Genomic DNA, 15,771 nt, shown 5'->3' with positions numbered 1-15,771 from the left:
AGGCAGAGATAGAGATTTTATACTTATTTCAATCTGTGGAGGCAGAGATATAGATTGGATGCTGAGTTCCCTCTGTGGAGAAAGAGATAGAGATTGGATACTGAGGTCCCTCTGTGGAGGCAGAGATATAGAAAGGTTACTGAGGTCCCTCTGTGGAGGCAGAGAGAGAGAAAGGCTACTGAGGTCCCTCTGTGGAGGCAGAGAGAGAGAAAGGTTATTGAGGTCCCTCTGTGGAGGCCGAGGTAGAGACAGGTTACTGAGATCCCTCTGTGGAGGCAGAGAGAAAGACAGGTTACTGAGGTTCCTCTGTGGAGGCCGAGGTAGAGACAGGTTACTGAGATCCCTCTGTGGAGGCAGAGAGAAAGACAGGTTACTGAGGTTCCTCTGTGGAGGCAGAGATAGAGACAGGTTACTGAGATCCCTCTGTGGAGGCAGAGAGAGAGACAGGTTACTGAGATCCCTCTGTGCAGGCAGAGATAGAGACAGGTTACTGATATCCCTCTGTGGAGGCAGAGAGAGAGACAGGTTACTGAGATCCCTCTGTGGAGGCAGAGATAGAGACAGGTTACTGAGATCCCTCCGTGGAGGCAGAGAGAGAGACAGGTTACTGAGATCCCTCTGTGGAGGCAGAGATAGAGACAGGTTACTGAGATCCCTTTGTTGAGGTAGAGAGAGAGACAGGTTACTGAGATCCCTCTGTGGAGGCAGAGAGAGAGACAGGTTACTGAGATCCCTCTGTGGAGGCAGAGAGAGAGACAGGTTACTGAGATCCCTCTGTGGAGGCAGAGAGAGCGACAGGTTACTGAGATCCCTCTGTGGAGGCAGAGAGAGAGAGACAGGTTACTGAGGTTCCTCTGTGGAGGCAGAGAGAGAGAGAGGTTACTGAGATCCCTCTGTTGAGGTAGAGAGAGAGACAGGTTACTGAGATCCCTCTGTGGAGGCAGAGAGAGAGACAGGTTACTGAGATCCCTCTGTGGAGGCAGAGAGAGAGACAGGTTACTGAGATCCCTCTGTGGAGGCAGAGAGAAAGACAGGTTACTGAGATCCCTCTGTGGAGGCAGAGAGAGAGACAGGTTACTGAGATCCCTCTGTGGAGGCAGAGAGAGAGACAGGTTACTGAGATCCCTCTGTGGAGGCAGAGAGAGAGAGACAGGTTACTGAGATCCCTCTGTGGAGGCAGAGAGAGAGAGACAGGTTACTGAGGTTCCTCTGTGGAGGCAGAGAGAGAGACAGGTTACTGAGATCCCTCTGTTGAGGTAGAGAGAGAGACAGGTTACTGAGATCCCTCTGTGGAGGCAGAGAGAGAGACAGGTTACTGAGATCCCTCTGTGGAGGCAGAGAGAGAGACAGGTTACTGAGATCCCTCTGTGGAGGCAGAGAGAAAGACAGGTTACTGAGATCCCTCTGTGGAGGCAGAGAGAGAGAGACAGGTTACTGAGGTTCCTCTGTGGAGGCAGAGAGAGAGACAGGTTACTGAGATCCCTCTGTTGAGGTAGAGAGAGAGACAGGTTACTGAGGTTCTTCTGTAGAGGCAGAGAGAGAGACTGGGAATATCAAAAGTCATTACTACCTGTTCCATGACATAAAGGAACGTGTTCATGTTTGATGTGATGTCTCTGAGTTATGCCTCTGTCTGTCTCTGCTGCTGCTGTGTGTGTGTGTGTGTGTGTGTGTGTGTGTGTGTGTGTGTGTGTGTGTGTGTGTGTGTGTGTGTGTGTGTGTGTGTGTGTGTGTGTGTGTGTGTGTGTCTTTGGGACCTGGTGGCATTAGGATGTGGCGTGATGTCACGAGTCAGAAGAGAAAGGTTGTTAGCTCTAACGAGGACTGACAGCTAATGACGACACACACAATCACACAAAAACGCGCACACACACACACACACACACACACACACACACACACACACACACACACACACACACACACATAGGAGAGGCTCAAGAGGGGAACATACACACTGCATTACCCTGTGGAGTTGTCATAACAGCTCAGTAATTAAACAGGATAAAGCAGCCATGAGCAGACTTCTTGGCCCTGCGTGTGTTGGGCATTATGAATGTCATGATTATACTGGTCCATCTGGTCAAATGCCAACAGACACTGATAGGAAGTTTTCAATGAAATATAATGTCTACTGTGTTTGGGACCGTGTGTGTGTGTGTGTATCTGTGTGTGTGTGTGTATGTGTGTGTATGTGTGTGTATTTGTGTGTGTGTGTGTGTGAGTGTATATCTGTTTATGTGTGAGTGTACGTGTGCGGGTGTATGTATGTGTGGGTGTGTGTGTGTGTGAGTGTGTATCTGTGTGTGAGTGTGTATCTGTTTGTATGTGTGTATGTGTGTGTATTTGTGTATGTGTGTGAGTGTGTGTATGTGTGTATGTGTATATGTCTGTGGGTGTACGTGTGCGGGTGTATGTGTGTGTGTGCGTGTGTGTGTGTGTGTGTGTGTGTATCTGTGTATGTGTATTTGTGTATGTGTGTATCTGTGTGTATGTGTGTGTATGTGTCCTCTCTAATCAACTGTAAATTTCGGTGGTCCTCAAGGTTCCGTTTTAGGATCACTATTTTTTTCACTATATATTTTACCTCTTGGGGATGTCATTCGAAAACATAATGTTAACTTTCACTGCGATGCAGATGACACACAGCTGTACATTTCAATGAAACATGGTGAAGCCCCAAAATTGCCCTCGCTAGAAGCCTGTGTTTCAGACATAAGGAAGTGGATGGCTGCAAACTTTCTACTTTTTTTTATTTTTTTAACTCGGACAAAACAGAGATGCTTGTTCTAGGTCCCAAGAAACAAAGAGATCTTGTGTTGAATCTGCCAATTAATCTTGATGGTTTTACAGTCATCTCAAATAAAACTGTGAAGGACCTCGGCGTTACTCTGGACCCTGATCTCTCTTTTGACCAACACATCAAGACTGTTTCAAGGACAGCTTTTTTCCATCTAAGTAACATTGCAAAAATCAGAAACATTCTGTCCAAAATGATGCAGAAAAATGAATCCATGCTTTTGTTACTTCTAGGTTAGACTACTGCAATGCTCTACTTTCTGGCTACCCGGATAAATCACTAAATACACTTCAGTTAGTGCTAAATACGGCTGCTAGAATCCTGACTAGAATTCTAAAATTTGATCATATTACTCCAGTGCTAGCCTCCCTACACTGGATTCCTGTTAAGGCAAGGGCTGATTTCAAAGTTTTACTGCTAACCTACAAAGCATTACATGGGCTTGTTCCTACCTATCTTTCCGATTTGGTCCTGCCGTACATACCGACACGTACGCTATGGTCACAAGACGCAGGCCTCCTACTAATCCCTAGAATTTCTTAGCAAACGGCTGGAGGCAGGGCTTTCTCCTATAGAGCTCAATTTTTATGGAATGGTCTGCCTACCCATGTGAGAGACGCAGACTCAGTCTCAACCTTTAAGTCTTTACTGAAGACTCATCTCTTCAGTAGGTCCTATGATTGAGTATAGTCTGGCCCAGGAGTGTGAAGGTGAACGGAAATGCTCTGGCGCAACGAACCACCCTTGCTGTCTCTGCCTGGCCAGTTCCCCTATCTCCACTGGGATTCTCTGCCTCTAACCCTATTACAGGGGCTGAGTCACTGGCTTACTGGTGCTCTTCCATGCCGTCTCTAGGAGGGGTGCATCACTTGAGTGGGTTGAGTCACTGACGTGGTCTTCCTGTCTGGGTTGGCGCCCCTCCTTGGATTGTGCCGTGGCGGAGATCTTTGTGGCTATACTCGGCCTTGTCTCAGGATGGTACGTTGGTGGTTGAAGATATCCCTCTAGGTGTGTGGGGGCTGTGCTTTGGCAAAGTGGGTGGGGTTATATCTTGCCTGTTTGGCCCTGTCCTGGGGTATCATCGGATGGGGCCACAGTGTCTCCTGACCCCTCCTGTCTCAGCCTCCAGTATTTATGCTGCAGTAGTTTATGTGTCGGGGGGCTAGGGTCAGTCTGTTATATCTGGAGTATTTCTCCTGTCTTATCCGGTGTCCTGGGTGAATTTATGTATGCTCTCTCTAATTCTCTCTCTCTTTCTCTCTTTCTTTCTTTCTCTCTCGGAGGACCTGAGCCCTACGACCATGCCTCAGGACTACCTGGCATGATGACTCCTTGTTGTCCGCAGTCCACCTGACCGTGCTGCTGCTCCAGTTTCAACTGTTCTGCCTGCGGCTATGGAACCCTGACCTGTTCACCGGACATGCTACCTGTCCCAGACCTGCTGTTTTCAACTCTCTAGAGACATCAGGAGTGGTAGAGATACTCTCAATGATCGGCTATGAAAAGCCAACTGACATTTACTCCTGAGGTGCTGACCTGTTGCACCCTCGACAACTACTGTGATTATTATTATTAGACCATGCTGGTCATTTATGAATATTTGAACATCTTGGCCATGTTCTGTTATAATCTCCACCCGGCACAGCCAGAAGAAGACTGGCCACCCCTCATAGCCTGGTTCCTCTCTAGGTTTCTTCCTAGGTTTTGGCCTTTCTAGGGAGTTTTTCCTAGCCACCGTGCTTCTACACCTGCATTGCTTGCTGTTTTGGGTTTTAGGCTGGGTTTCTGTACAGCGCTTTGAGATATCAGCTGATGTAAGAAGGGCTATATAAATACATTTGATTTGATTTGATTTGTATGTGTGTGTATGTGTGTGAGTATGTGTGTGCGGGTGTATGTATGTGTGTGTGTGTGTGTGCGTGCATGTGTGGGTGTACCTGTGTGTGTGTGTGTGTGTGTGTGCGTGCGTGGGTGGGTGTACGTGTGTGCGTGTATTTGTGTGTGTGTGTGCGTGTGTGCGTGTGTGCGTGTGCACGCGTGCGTGCGTGTGCGTGCGCGCGTGCGTGTGCGTGCGTATGCGTGCGTGTGCGTGTGTGCGCGTGTGCGTGTGTGCGCGCGTGTGTGTGTGCGTGCGCGCGCGTGCGTGTGTGTGACTCACCCCAGGAGGCTGGTCCTTAGTGAACATGCCCCAGGTATGATAGTTGAGATCGTGTTTGTATGAGGCGTGTTCTGTCTCTCCAAAGCCATAGACATAATCTGAAGACAGACGTGTTGACACCTGGATGAACAGATCTGAGAAGGTAAAGCCTGGCAACGCAGAGTCCCATCTAAGAGAGAGAAATAGCGAGACATGTTTCATTCATTCTTCACCAGCATAGTCATTGTTTGTACCCCATGTTCAGATCTATGGTGATGTTAGCAACCAGCAGCTGTGGCGGAGGGACGTCACTTACATTAGTGTGCCAGTGCTCTTTCGGATGACCTGGATGCCAAAAGGCTGTTTTTTGACGTGGACGATATAAAGTCTCTTAGTCTCATCTGTCTCTGGGGTGGAGGGGACATTAAGGGGGACAGGAACCTCAAATCGCTTATTTGTAGGGTCAAAGATCTAGAGAGAGAAAGAGAGAGAGAGTAACATACAGAGAGAGAGAGTAAGATACAGAGAAAGAGAGACAGAGAGAAAGAGAGAGAGAGAGAGAGAGAGAGAAACAGAGAGAGAGAAACAGAGAGAGAGAGAAAGACAGAGAGAGAGAGAGTGATGAGTGCCATGTGACACTAACTGAGTCACTCCAATCTTTCAGTCATAAGTGGGAAGGAACCTTAAACTGCAGCAGGTCTGCACTGTGGTATTTGATCTCCACTCTGAGAGAGTTTATGTCTGGAGATTCTGGTCTTCCGCTGCTCCGGAGCCCAGCGTTCCGCGTGATGTCGAAGCTCCAACCGGAAGGTTGCTCTATCACCGTGGTAGCGGTGTAACCGTAGTCCTCGGGGTAGTAACACCACGGGACGCCTTCATTGGTAGACGTCTGGTCAGGAGAGAGACATTAAAAGTATCAACATGGGTGTTTTGATTAAATACCTTTGGAGGAACTGTGTGTGTGTGTGTGTGTGTGTGTGTGTGTGTGTGTGTGTGTGTGTGTGTGTGTGTGTGTGTGTGTGTGTGTGTGTGTGTGTGTGTGTGTGTGTGTGTGTGTGTGAGTGTGTGTGTGTGTATTTGCGACCCACCCCCCAGATGCAGCCCCTGGCCCTACACTTGGTCTCGTCACTGTCAGGCTCTGGGTAGCAGTCAAAGCGCTGTGTCTCTGGCACTGGGTCTCTGACCTGGTCCCATCGCACTGTGTAGTTCTGACCCAGAGTCAGATTCAAATCTCTCAGATACAACACCTAGGACCAAGAGAGGAGGAGGGAGGGAAAGGGAAGATAGGTGACAGAGGGGGAGCGAGATGGGTGGGGGGACAAAGTGAGAGAGAATAAGTCATGATGGGATGTGGAATATGGCCAATATACCACGGCTAAGGGCTGTTCTTATGCATTAATATGGAGTTGCTCCCTGCTATGCTGCTATAAAAGCCTCCACTCTTCTGGGAAGACTTTCCACTAGATGCTCGAACATTGCTTTGGTGACTCGCTTCCCTTCAGCCACAACAGCATTAGTGAGGTCGATCACTGATGTTGGACGATTAAGCCTGGCTTGCAGTCGGCTTTACAATTCATCCCAAAGGTGTTGGATGGGGTTGATGTCAGGGGTCTGTGCAGGCCAGTCAAGTTCTTCCACACCGATCTTGACAAACCATTTCTGTATGGACCTCGCTTTGTGCACGGGGGAATTGTCATGCTGAAACAGAAAATGGCCTTCCCCAAACTGTTGCCACAAAGTTGGAAGCACAGAATCGTCTAGAATGTCATTGTATGCTGTAGCGTTAAGATCTCTCTTCACTGGAACTAAGGAGCCAGAACCATGAAAAACAGCCCCAGACCATTATTCCTCCTCCACCAAACTATACAGTTGGCACTATGCATTTGGGCAGGTAGCATTGTCCTGGCATCCTCCAAACCCAGATTTGTCCATCGGACTGCCAGATGGAGAAGCGTGATTCATTACTCCAGAAAATGCGTTTCCACTGCTCAGAGTCCAATGGCAGCGAGCTTTACACCACTCAAGGACACGTTTGGCATCGCGCATGGTGATCTTAGGCTTGTGTGCGACTGCTTGGCCTTGGAAACCCATTTCATGAAGCTCCCGACGAACAGTTATTGTGCTGAGGTTGCTCCCAGAGGCAGTTTGGAACTTGGTAGTGAGTGTTGCAACCGAGGAAAGAAGCAGGAGCTTGTGTGGCCTACCACTTCGCGGCTGAGCCGTTGTTGCTCTACATTTTTTAAATTGAACATTTATTTAACTAGGCAAGTCAGTTAAGAACAAATTGTTTTTTACAATGACAGCCTACTGGGGAAAAGTGGGTTAACTGCCTAGTTCAGGGGCAGAACAACAGATTTTTACATTGTCAGCTCAGGGATTCGATACAGCAACCTTTCAGTTACTGGCCCAATGCTCTAACCACTAGGCTACCTGCCTCCTCTAGACTCTAACCACTAGGCTACCTGCCTCCTCTACACTCTAACCCTAGGCTACCTGCCTCCTCTACACTCTAACCACTAGGCTACCTGCCTCTACACTCTAACCCTAGGCTACCTGCCTCCTCTACACTCTAACCACTAGGCTACCTGCCTCCTCTACACTCTAACCACTAGGCTACCTGCCTCCTCTACGCTCTAACCACTAGGCTACCTGCCTCCTCTACACTCTAACCCTAGGCTACCTGCCGCCCTGAAATACCAGTGCTTAAAGTTGACCGGGGCAGCTCTAGCAGAGCAGACATTTGACGAACTGACCTTTTGGAAAGGTGGCATCCTATGAGCTCTTCAGTAAGGCCATTCTACTGCCAATGTTTGTCTATGGAGATTGCATGGCTGTGTGCACGATTTAATACAACTGTCAACAATGAGTGTGAATGAAATAGATGAATCCTAGCAAAGATAATTCCTCCTGACAGATTATATTGTAGGTAACCCTGGTCTGTCAGTGTCTGAGACATAGCTAACACTTTCACCTACCTACCTACCACGTTATTAGCTACCTCTATCATACCTACCAACCTACCACCATGTTAGTACCTTTATCATACCTACCACCATGTTAGTACCTCTATCACAAAAACCTACCACCATGTTAGTACCTCTATCATACCTACCTACCACCATGTTAGTACCTCTATCACAAAAACCTACCACCATGTTAGTACCTCTATCATACCTACCTACCTACCACCATGGTAGAACCTACCTCTATCATACCTACCTACCTACCACCATGGTATAATCTACCTCTATCATACCTACCTACCTACCTACCACCATGGTAGAATCTACCTCTATCATACTTACCTACCTACCACCATGGTAGAATCTACCTCTATCATACCTACCTACCTACCTACCACCATGGTAGAATCTACCTCTATCATACCTACCTACCTACCTACCTACCTACCTACCTACCACCATGGTAGAATCTACCTCTATCATACCTACCTACCTACCACCATGGTAGAATCTACCTCTATCATACCTACCTACCACCATGTTAGTACCTCTATCATACCTACCACCATGTTAGTACCTCTATCACATCTACCACCATGTTAGTACCTCTATCACATCTACCACCATGTTAGTACCTCTATCACATCTACCACCATGTTAGTACCTCTATCACATCTACCACCATGTTAGTACCTCTATCACACCTACCACCATGTTAGTACCTCTATCATACCTACCACCATGTTAGTACCTCTATCATACCTACCACCATGTTAGTACCTCTATCACATCTACCACCATGTTAGTACCTCTATCATACCTATCTACCACCATGTTAATAGCTACCTCGATCATACCTGCCTACAACCATGTTAGTACCTCTATCATACATACCTACCACCATGTTAGTACCTCTATCACATCTACCACCATGTTAGTACCTCTATCACATCTACCACCATGTTAGTACCTCTATCATACCTATCTACCACCATGTTAGTACCTCTATCATACCTATCTACCACCATGTTAGTACCTCGATCATACCTGCCTACAACCATGTTAGTACCTCTATCATACCTGCCTACCACCATGTTAGTACCTCTATCATACCTACCACCATGTTAGTACCTCTATCACATCTACCACCATGTTAGTACCTCTATCATACCTATCTACCACCATGTTAGTACCTCTATCATACCTACCACCATGTTAGTACCTCTATCACATCTACCACCATGTTAGTACCTCTATCATACCTATCTACCACCATGTTAGTACCTCTATCATACCTACCACCATGTTAGTACCTCTATCACATCTACCACCATGTTAGTACCTCTATCATACCTATCTACCACCATGTTAATAGCTACCTCGATCATACCTGCCTACGACCATGTTAGTACATCAATACTACCTACCTACCAACCTGCCACCATGTTAGTACCTCTTTCCTGACCATACTGTAAAACATTTACCTTCATATCTTCCTCTGGAAGACTAACCTTGAACTGAATTACATGAATGTATCCTCTTCTATGCTAATGTTGGGCTTGGTTTCTCACTAAGGGAAGATAAATACAGAAAGATCGAACTGTTGGGGCATAGGTAGTTCTCTCAAGGTCCTCCGCTCCACTGTATCTGTGAGAGTCATGTATGCTGGGTAGCAACAGCAGCCTTGGTTACCTGCTTGACGGTGTCATATTTGAAAGTAGATACGACGATATTGTTGTTGTTGTGGGTAACATTGACAGTCACGGGGGGACTGGAGACTCCCAACACGGTGATGTTCTCAAACTTCAGGTTGTTTGGGTCACTGTACCCAGAATGCATCACCTGGATGGTCAACTCGCCCTGTAGAGAGAGAACATACAGAGGAGTAGAATGAGGTTACACCAAGACACTGATCTTAGGTAAGATTTGACTAGTTTTGGTAGTATTAATAACATCTACTTACATTGTTCAAAGAGAACTGGTAGTGCATGTAGTTGCCAGTTTCAACGGTATCTGCGAGAGAGAGAGAGAGAGAGAGAGAGAGAGAGAGAGAGAGGGGAAGAGAGAGAGAGAGAGAGAGGAAGAGAGAGAGAGGGGGAAGAGAGAGAGAGGGGGGAAGAGAGAGAGATGATAGGTGAATTATAAAAGCAAGTCCTCATCTTACAAAGAAACACATTTTTGGTTACTACATGTGTTATTTCATAGTTTTGATGTCTTCTCTATTATTCTACAACGTAGAAAATAGTAAAAAAAAAGAAAAACCCCTTGAATGAGTAGATGTGTTCAAACTTTTAACTGGTACTGTTTATACCCCCCCCCCCTTCTAAACTAAAGTTGTGCCCCTACACACAAACATCTATGCACACAAACACACACACACATACACGCGCACGTAGACACACACATACACACTAACTCCGTCTGACTTTGTTAAAATACCTCGAGAGTCTCCGTCATCCCAGAATAGCTCTCCTGCTGCTCTGTTGTTATCATCGAGCGCAACGATCAGACCCATGGGGTTAAGCCGACTGAGGGACACACACACACGCACGCACGCACGCACGCACGCACGCACGCACGCACGCACGCACGCACGCACGCACGCACGCACGCACGCACGCACGCACGCACGCACGCACGCACGCACGCACGCACGCACGCACGCACGCACCACCACCACCACGCACACCACACACACACACACACACACACACACACACACACACACACACACACACACACACACACACACACACACACACACGTCACAAATTTTGCAAGGAACTAAAATAAAAAGGGGAAATTAACCCCTTTGAAGTTGTTTATGAATATGTATAAACTTGGCGGTTTGAGCCCTGAATGCTGATTGGCTGAAAGCCGTGGTATACCACGGGTATGACAAAACAGTTTATAATAGCAGACACAGTATAATTAAGCAATCAGGACCTCGGGGGTTTGTGATATATGTCCAATAGGCCTTATTGTTTAAGTAAACTGCATGACTGTGCAGTCATTTGTGGGTGTGTGTACCTATAAACAGTTGTGACCGCAGGTCTCTGAATAGGTAGAATAGCTCCGCCCCTGATGTGTAAACCAAGCTTGTCTGCAGGCAGGTACATCTCAACTTGCTGCTTACGGAATGTCATTCGCTCTTCCTGATTGGTCAATGGGGAAATAATCAACACGTTGAAAAACACAACATAAAGTATGCTGGGCAGATCAAAGGGCAGAATAACATGTTCTTACACATACAGTAGATGTACCTGTATTGAAGAGAGAGATGGAGTGAGAGACTGAGAGATGATTGTCCTAAAGCCCCCTTGCCTATCTCTGTCCATGAGGGTATTTCGCCTTCTCATACTAAAATAGCACACTTACACACTACAGCAGCTCAAAGAAAAATACCGAACCTCAATTAATTTCTAGCACCCTAAGGACGGAATGTTCAGACCAGCTCAGGACAATTTAGAGCTCTTCTTCTCTTTCTCTCTCTCTGATTCTCTATTCTCCATCTGGGATATGGAGGTAGAGAAAGAGCAGGGAGTCACTAGAGCGCCTAGAAGTCATTTCAGATCGCATCGCCTCATTGTCAGTGCTAAGTAGGGCTCCACTCCCCTCCTCCTCCACTCCTCCCTCTCCACTCCTCCCCCTCCACTTGTCCTCCTCTTCCACTCCTCCCCCTCCTCCCCCTTCTCCACTCCTCCCTCTCCACTCCTCCCCCTCCACTTGTCTTCCTCTTCCACGTCTCCCCTTCCCCCACTGCACCCCCTCCTCCACTCCCCCCCTCCTCCACTACTCCCCCTCCACTCCTCCCCCTCCACTTGTCTTCATCTTCCACTCCTCCCCCTCCTCCACTCCTCCCCCTCCACTCCTCCCCCACCACTTGTCTTCCTCTTCCATGTCTCCCCCTCCTCCACTCCTCCCCCTCCACTCGTCTTCCTCTTCCACTCCTCCTCCCCTCCTCCCCCTCCTCAACTTGACTTCCTCTTCCACTTCTCCCCCTCCTCCACTCCCCCCCTCCCCCCTCCCCCACTCCTCCCCCTCCACTCCTCCTCCCCCCCTCCCCTCCTCAACTTGTTTTCCTCTTCCACTCCTCCCCCTTCTCCACTCTTCCCCCTCCTCAACTTGTCTTCCTCTCCTTCTCCTCCTCCACTCCTCACCCTCCTCCACTCCTCCCCAACTTGTCTTCCTCCTCCTCTCTGCCCCCTCTTCTCTTCCCCCTCCTCAACTCCACCCCTTCCTCTACACCGCCCCCTCCTCAACTTGTTCCCTCCTCCACTCCTCCCCTTCCTCAACTCATCTTCCTCTTCTCTTTCCTCTTATCCTATCCTCTCATTTTGTCTTCTTTTACTCTCATCTCCTCCAACGTCTCTCCTCCTGTTCCTCTCATCTCCTCCAACGTCTCTCCTCCTGTTCCTCTCATCTCCTCCAACGTCTCTCCTCCTGTTCCTCTCATCTCCTCCAACGTCTCTCCTCCTGTTCCTCTCATCTCCTCCAACATCTCTCCTCCTGTTCCTCTCATCTCCTCCAACGTCTCTCCTCCTGTTCCTCTCATCTCCTCCAACGTCTCTCCTCCTGTTCCTCTCATCTCCTCCAACGTCTCTCCTCCTGTTCCTCTCATCTCCTCCAACGTCTCTCCTCCTGTTCCTCTCATCTCCTCCAACGTCTCTCCTCCTGTTCCTCTCATCTCCTCCAACATCTCTCCTCCTGTTCCTCTCATCTCCTCCAACGTCTCTCCTCCTGTTCCTCTCATCTCCTCCAACATCTCTCCTCCTGTTCCTCTCATCTCCTCCAACATCTCTCCTCCTGTTCCTCTCATCTCCTCCAACGTCTCTCCTCCTGCTCCCCTCAGGTTTTTTTCTTAGTCTTTCATCTCTCCTTCTTTCCTCTCCTGTCAGGTACCTTTTTTCCTCCTAATTGACTGCACCACACTCCATCCTCCTCCCACCCCCCTAACCTCATTGACCCACCAGGACAAGGCGCAGCAGCGAGGCAACCAATCTAAACTCTCATCTGATCAGAAGCTCTTTACACAGCTGTGTGATGCCCAAATAAGTTCCCGCAGGATCTCAACACCTCTTTAATCTATGAGACAGAGAGATTCCCTTTCTAGTGCCTCTGTGTCTCCTCTGTCCTTCTTCCTACATATTTCCTCCTTATCTCTATCCCTCTGGATCTGAATGACATAGTACAGCGGTGGTTCTCTTCTCCAGTGTACTTTATGTAAAGGTCTTGTAAATAGTCTACTCCTTATTCATGTCTTTTTAGGAAGGAAGCAAGATGTAGTAAACAGAAAGCTCACCGTTTCATAGTCAAACCACACAGCGTCTGGGACGTAGGCTTGGATCCGCTCCACCCCCTGCAGAAATCAACCAATCACACATCAGCAAGGGCAAGGGCAAAACAAACACCAAATGAGGTAATTGGTTGAGCAGACTTCTCCCTATTTCTCTCCACACAACATGGCCGTTCAAAAAAACTAAACAGTCTTGGAAATGATCTCACAGTAGAGGATCTGGGTTTTGTTGAAGTTATGCCTGCATCACAACTGGATCTGGGGTCACAATCAAAAGCAAAGGCAGCATCAAGAGATGGACAATGGCCTTTGATGATTGTAGGGCGACAGACATGAGTAATCGATAACCAAGCGGCTGTCCTTTGATAGAGCTGTCTTAACTGTGTTCACTGTCCTGCTGACAGATGGGAACACAGAGAGAACAGAGAGATGAAACAGAGAAGAAGAACAGAGGGAACAAAATAAATTGAGAGAAAGAGGATGATGTGTCCTTTTCAAGCAGAGCGATAGTAAAGCATGCCGTCTGTGAACACCACAAGTTCTCCTCTCTCTAACTTTAAAGCCACCGCTGACACCATTTGTTCCATTGGCCTGCCTTGTCCCCTTTAATGTTCTACAGAACCCTGTCATTAGGGATCGGAGAGAGGCAATTAAATGAAGAGGAGAAGAAAGAGGGGATGGACAAAAGTGGTCAAGAAGAGGAAGTTTCAAGATGTATTAGTTGTATGTACAGTATGGGATATGCATGGCATACACCATCCAACGAAATGCTTACTTGCAGGTTCCTTCTCGACAATGAAACAACAAAAATAAACAGTAAAAAAATAAAAACAGGAACATAAAGTAAATGGCTCAGTAGAATAGAATAAACATTTTAGCATCAGTATAATAAAGGAAGGCACAATTTATAGTCCAATATTTCCATGTGTATTGTGTTAGAGGAAAGTGTAAAAGAAGCAGAAGAAGAAGAAGCAGAAGAAGCAAAAGAAGAAGAAGAAGCAGAAGAAGAAGAAGAAGAAGAAGAATAAGCAGAAGAAGAAGAAGAAGAAGAAGAAGCAGAAGAAAAAGCAGAAGAAGAAGAAGAAGAAGAAGAAGCAGAAGAAAAAGCAGAAGAAGAAGAAGCAGAAGAAGCAGTACAAGAAGAAGAAGAAGAAGCAGAAGACGTTTCCTTGGTCTTTATATTGCTGAATTGTGTAAGACAGAAATGTCATTTTTCTCATATCATCCACAGTTCCAGGAAATCCCCATCTTTTCCCACAAGTGAAAACCCTCAGACATGAACCAGGTGAATGATAGCTGCTATCTGCACATCGTTAACTGCTTGCTGACTCATTCACAGCTAGCATCAGTCAGCAGCTTGACTAATGCAGAGGGACTGCTAACGCTACCATTAATCCTAACAGTAATTGAAAGGGACAGAGGGCTCGATCCTCATTTGGAGTGATGAGGCATGTTGAAAGAGGGAAGATCTGAACCTGGGCTCAAGACTCAGACGTTGGTCTCAGGTTAGAGTGATACCACTAAATATTATGAGAAAGCAAATAGGAGAAGGTAGCGGCAGGTAGCCTAGTGGTTAGAGCATTGGGCCAGTAACTGAAATGTTGCTAGATCGAATCCCCGAACTGACAAGGTAGAAATCTGTTGTTCTGCCCCTGAACAAGGCAGTTAACCCACTTTTCCCCAGTAGGCCGTTATTGTAAGTAAGAATTTCTTCATAACTGACTTGCCTTGTTAAATAAAGGTTAAATAAAACAACAGAGAGGGTAGGGTGGATATATAATGGAGAAAGATAGAGAGAAGAGGCAGGATAGATAGATAGATATATATACTGCTAAAAAAAATAAAGGGAACACTTAAACAACACAATGTAACTCCAAGTCAATCACACTTCTGTGAAATCAAACTGTCCACTTAGGAAGCAACACTGATTGACAATACATTTCACATGCTGTTGTGCAAATGGAATAGACAACAGGTGGAAATTATAGGCAATTAGCAAGACACCCCCAATAAAGGAGTGGTTCTGCAGGTGGGGACCACAGACCACTTCTCAGTTCCTATGCTTCCTGGCTGATGTTTTGGTCACTTTTGAATGCTGGCGATGCTTTCACTCTAGTGGTAGCATGAGACGGAGTCTACAACCCACACAAGTGGCTCAGGTAGTGCAGCTCATCCAGGATGGCACATCAATGCGAGCTGTGGCAAGAAGGTTTGCTGTGTCCAGAGCATGGAGGCGCTACCAGGAGACAGGCCAGTACATCAGGAGACGTGGAGGAGGCCGTAGAAGGGCAACAACCCAGCAGCAGGACCGCTACCTCCGCCTTTGTGCAAGGAGGAGCAGGAGGAGCACTGCCAGTGCCCTGAAAAATGACCTCCAGCAGGCCACAAATGTGCATGTGTCTGCTCAAACGGTCAGAAACAGACTCCATGAGGGTGGTATGAGGGCCCGACGTCCACAGGTGGGGGTTGTGCTTACAGCCCAACACCGTGCAGGACGTTTGGCATTTGCCAGAGAACACCAAGATTGGCAAATTCGCCACTGGCGCCCTGTGCTCTTCACAGATGAAAGCAGGTT

At 47.4% G+C, this 15,771-nt stretch overlaps 1 protein-coding gene across 2 annotated transcripts in view; it reads right to left on the bottom strand.

Annotated features, from left to right (window-relative positions):
* si (sucrase-isomaltase) overlaps positions 1-15,771 on the bottom strand; it is a gene marked incomplete in the record, with an annotated part of 82,592 nt that overhangs the window by 27,128 nt on the left and 39,693 nt on the right. For both annotated transcript variants that reach the window (XM_029773778.1, XM_029773777.1), the window contains 9 exon segments: positions 4,959-5,127; positions 5,254-5,408; positions 5,620-5,826; positions 6,026-6,184; positions 9,593-9,760; positions 9,864-9,913; positions 10,340-10,428; positions 10,931-11,055; positions 13,203-13,259. In XM_029773778.1, coding sequence (XP_029629638.1) covers positions 4,959-5,127; positions 5,254-5,408; positions 5,620-5,826; positions 6,026-6,184; positions 9,593-9,760; positions 9,864-9,913; positions 10,340-10,428; positions 10,931-11,055; positions 13,203-13,259 — 1,179 coding nt within the window.

The sequence above is a fragment of the Salmo trutta genome, chromosome 13 (genome assembly GCF_901001165.1).
Source record: "Salmo trutta chromosome 13, fSalTru1.1, whole genome shotgun sequence".
Taxonomy (NCBI): Eukaryota; Metazoa; Chordata; class Actinopteri; order Salmoniformes; family Salmonidae; genus Salmo; species Salmo trutta.
This window is presented reverse-complemented; position numbering and strand designations above follow the sequence as displayed.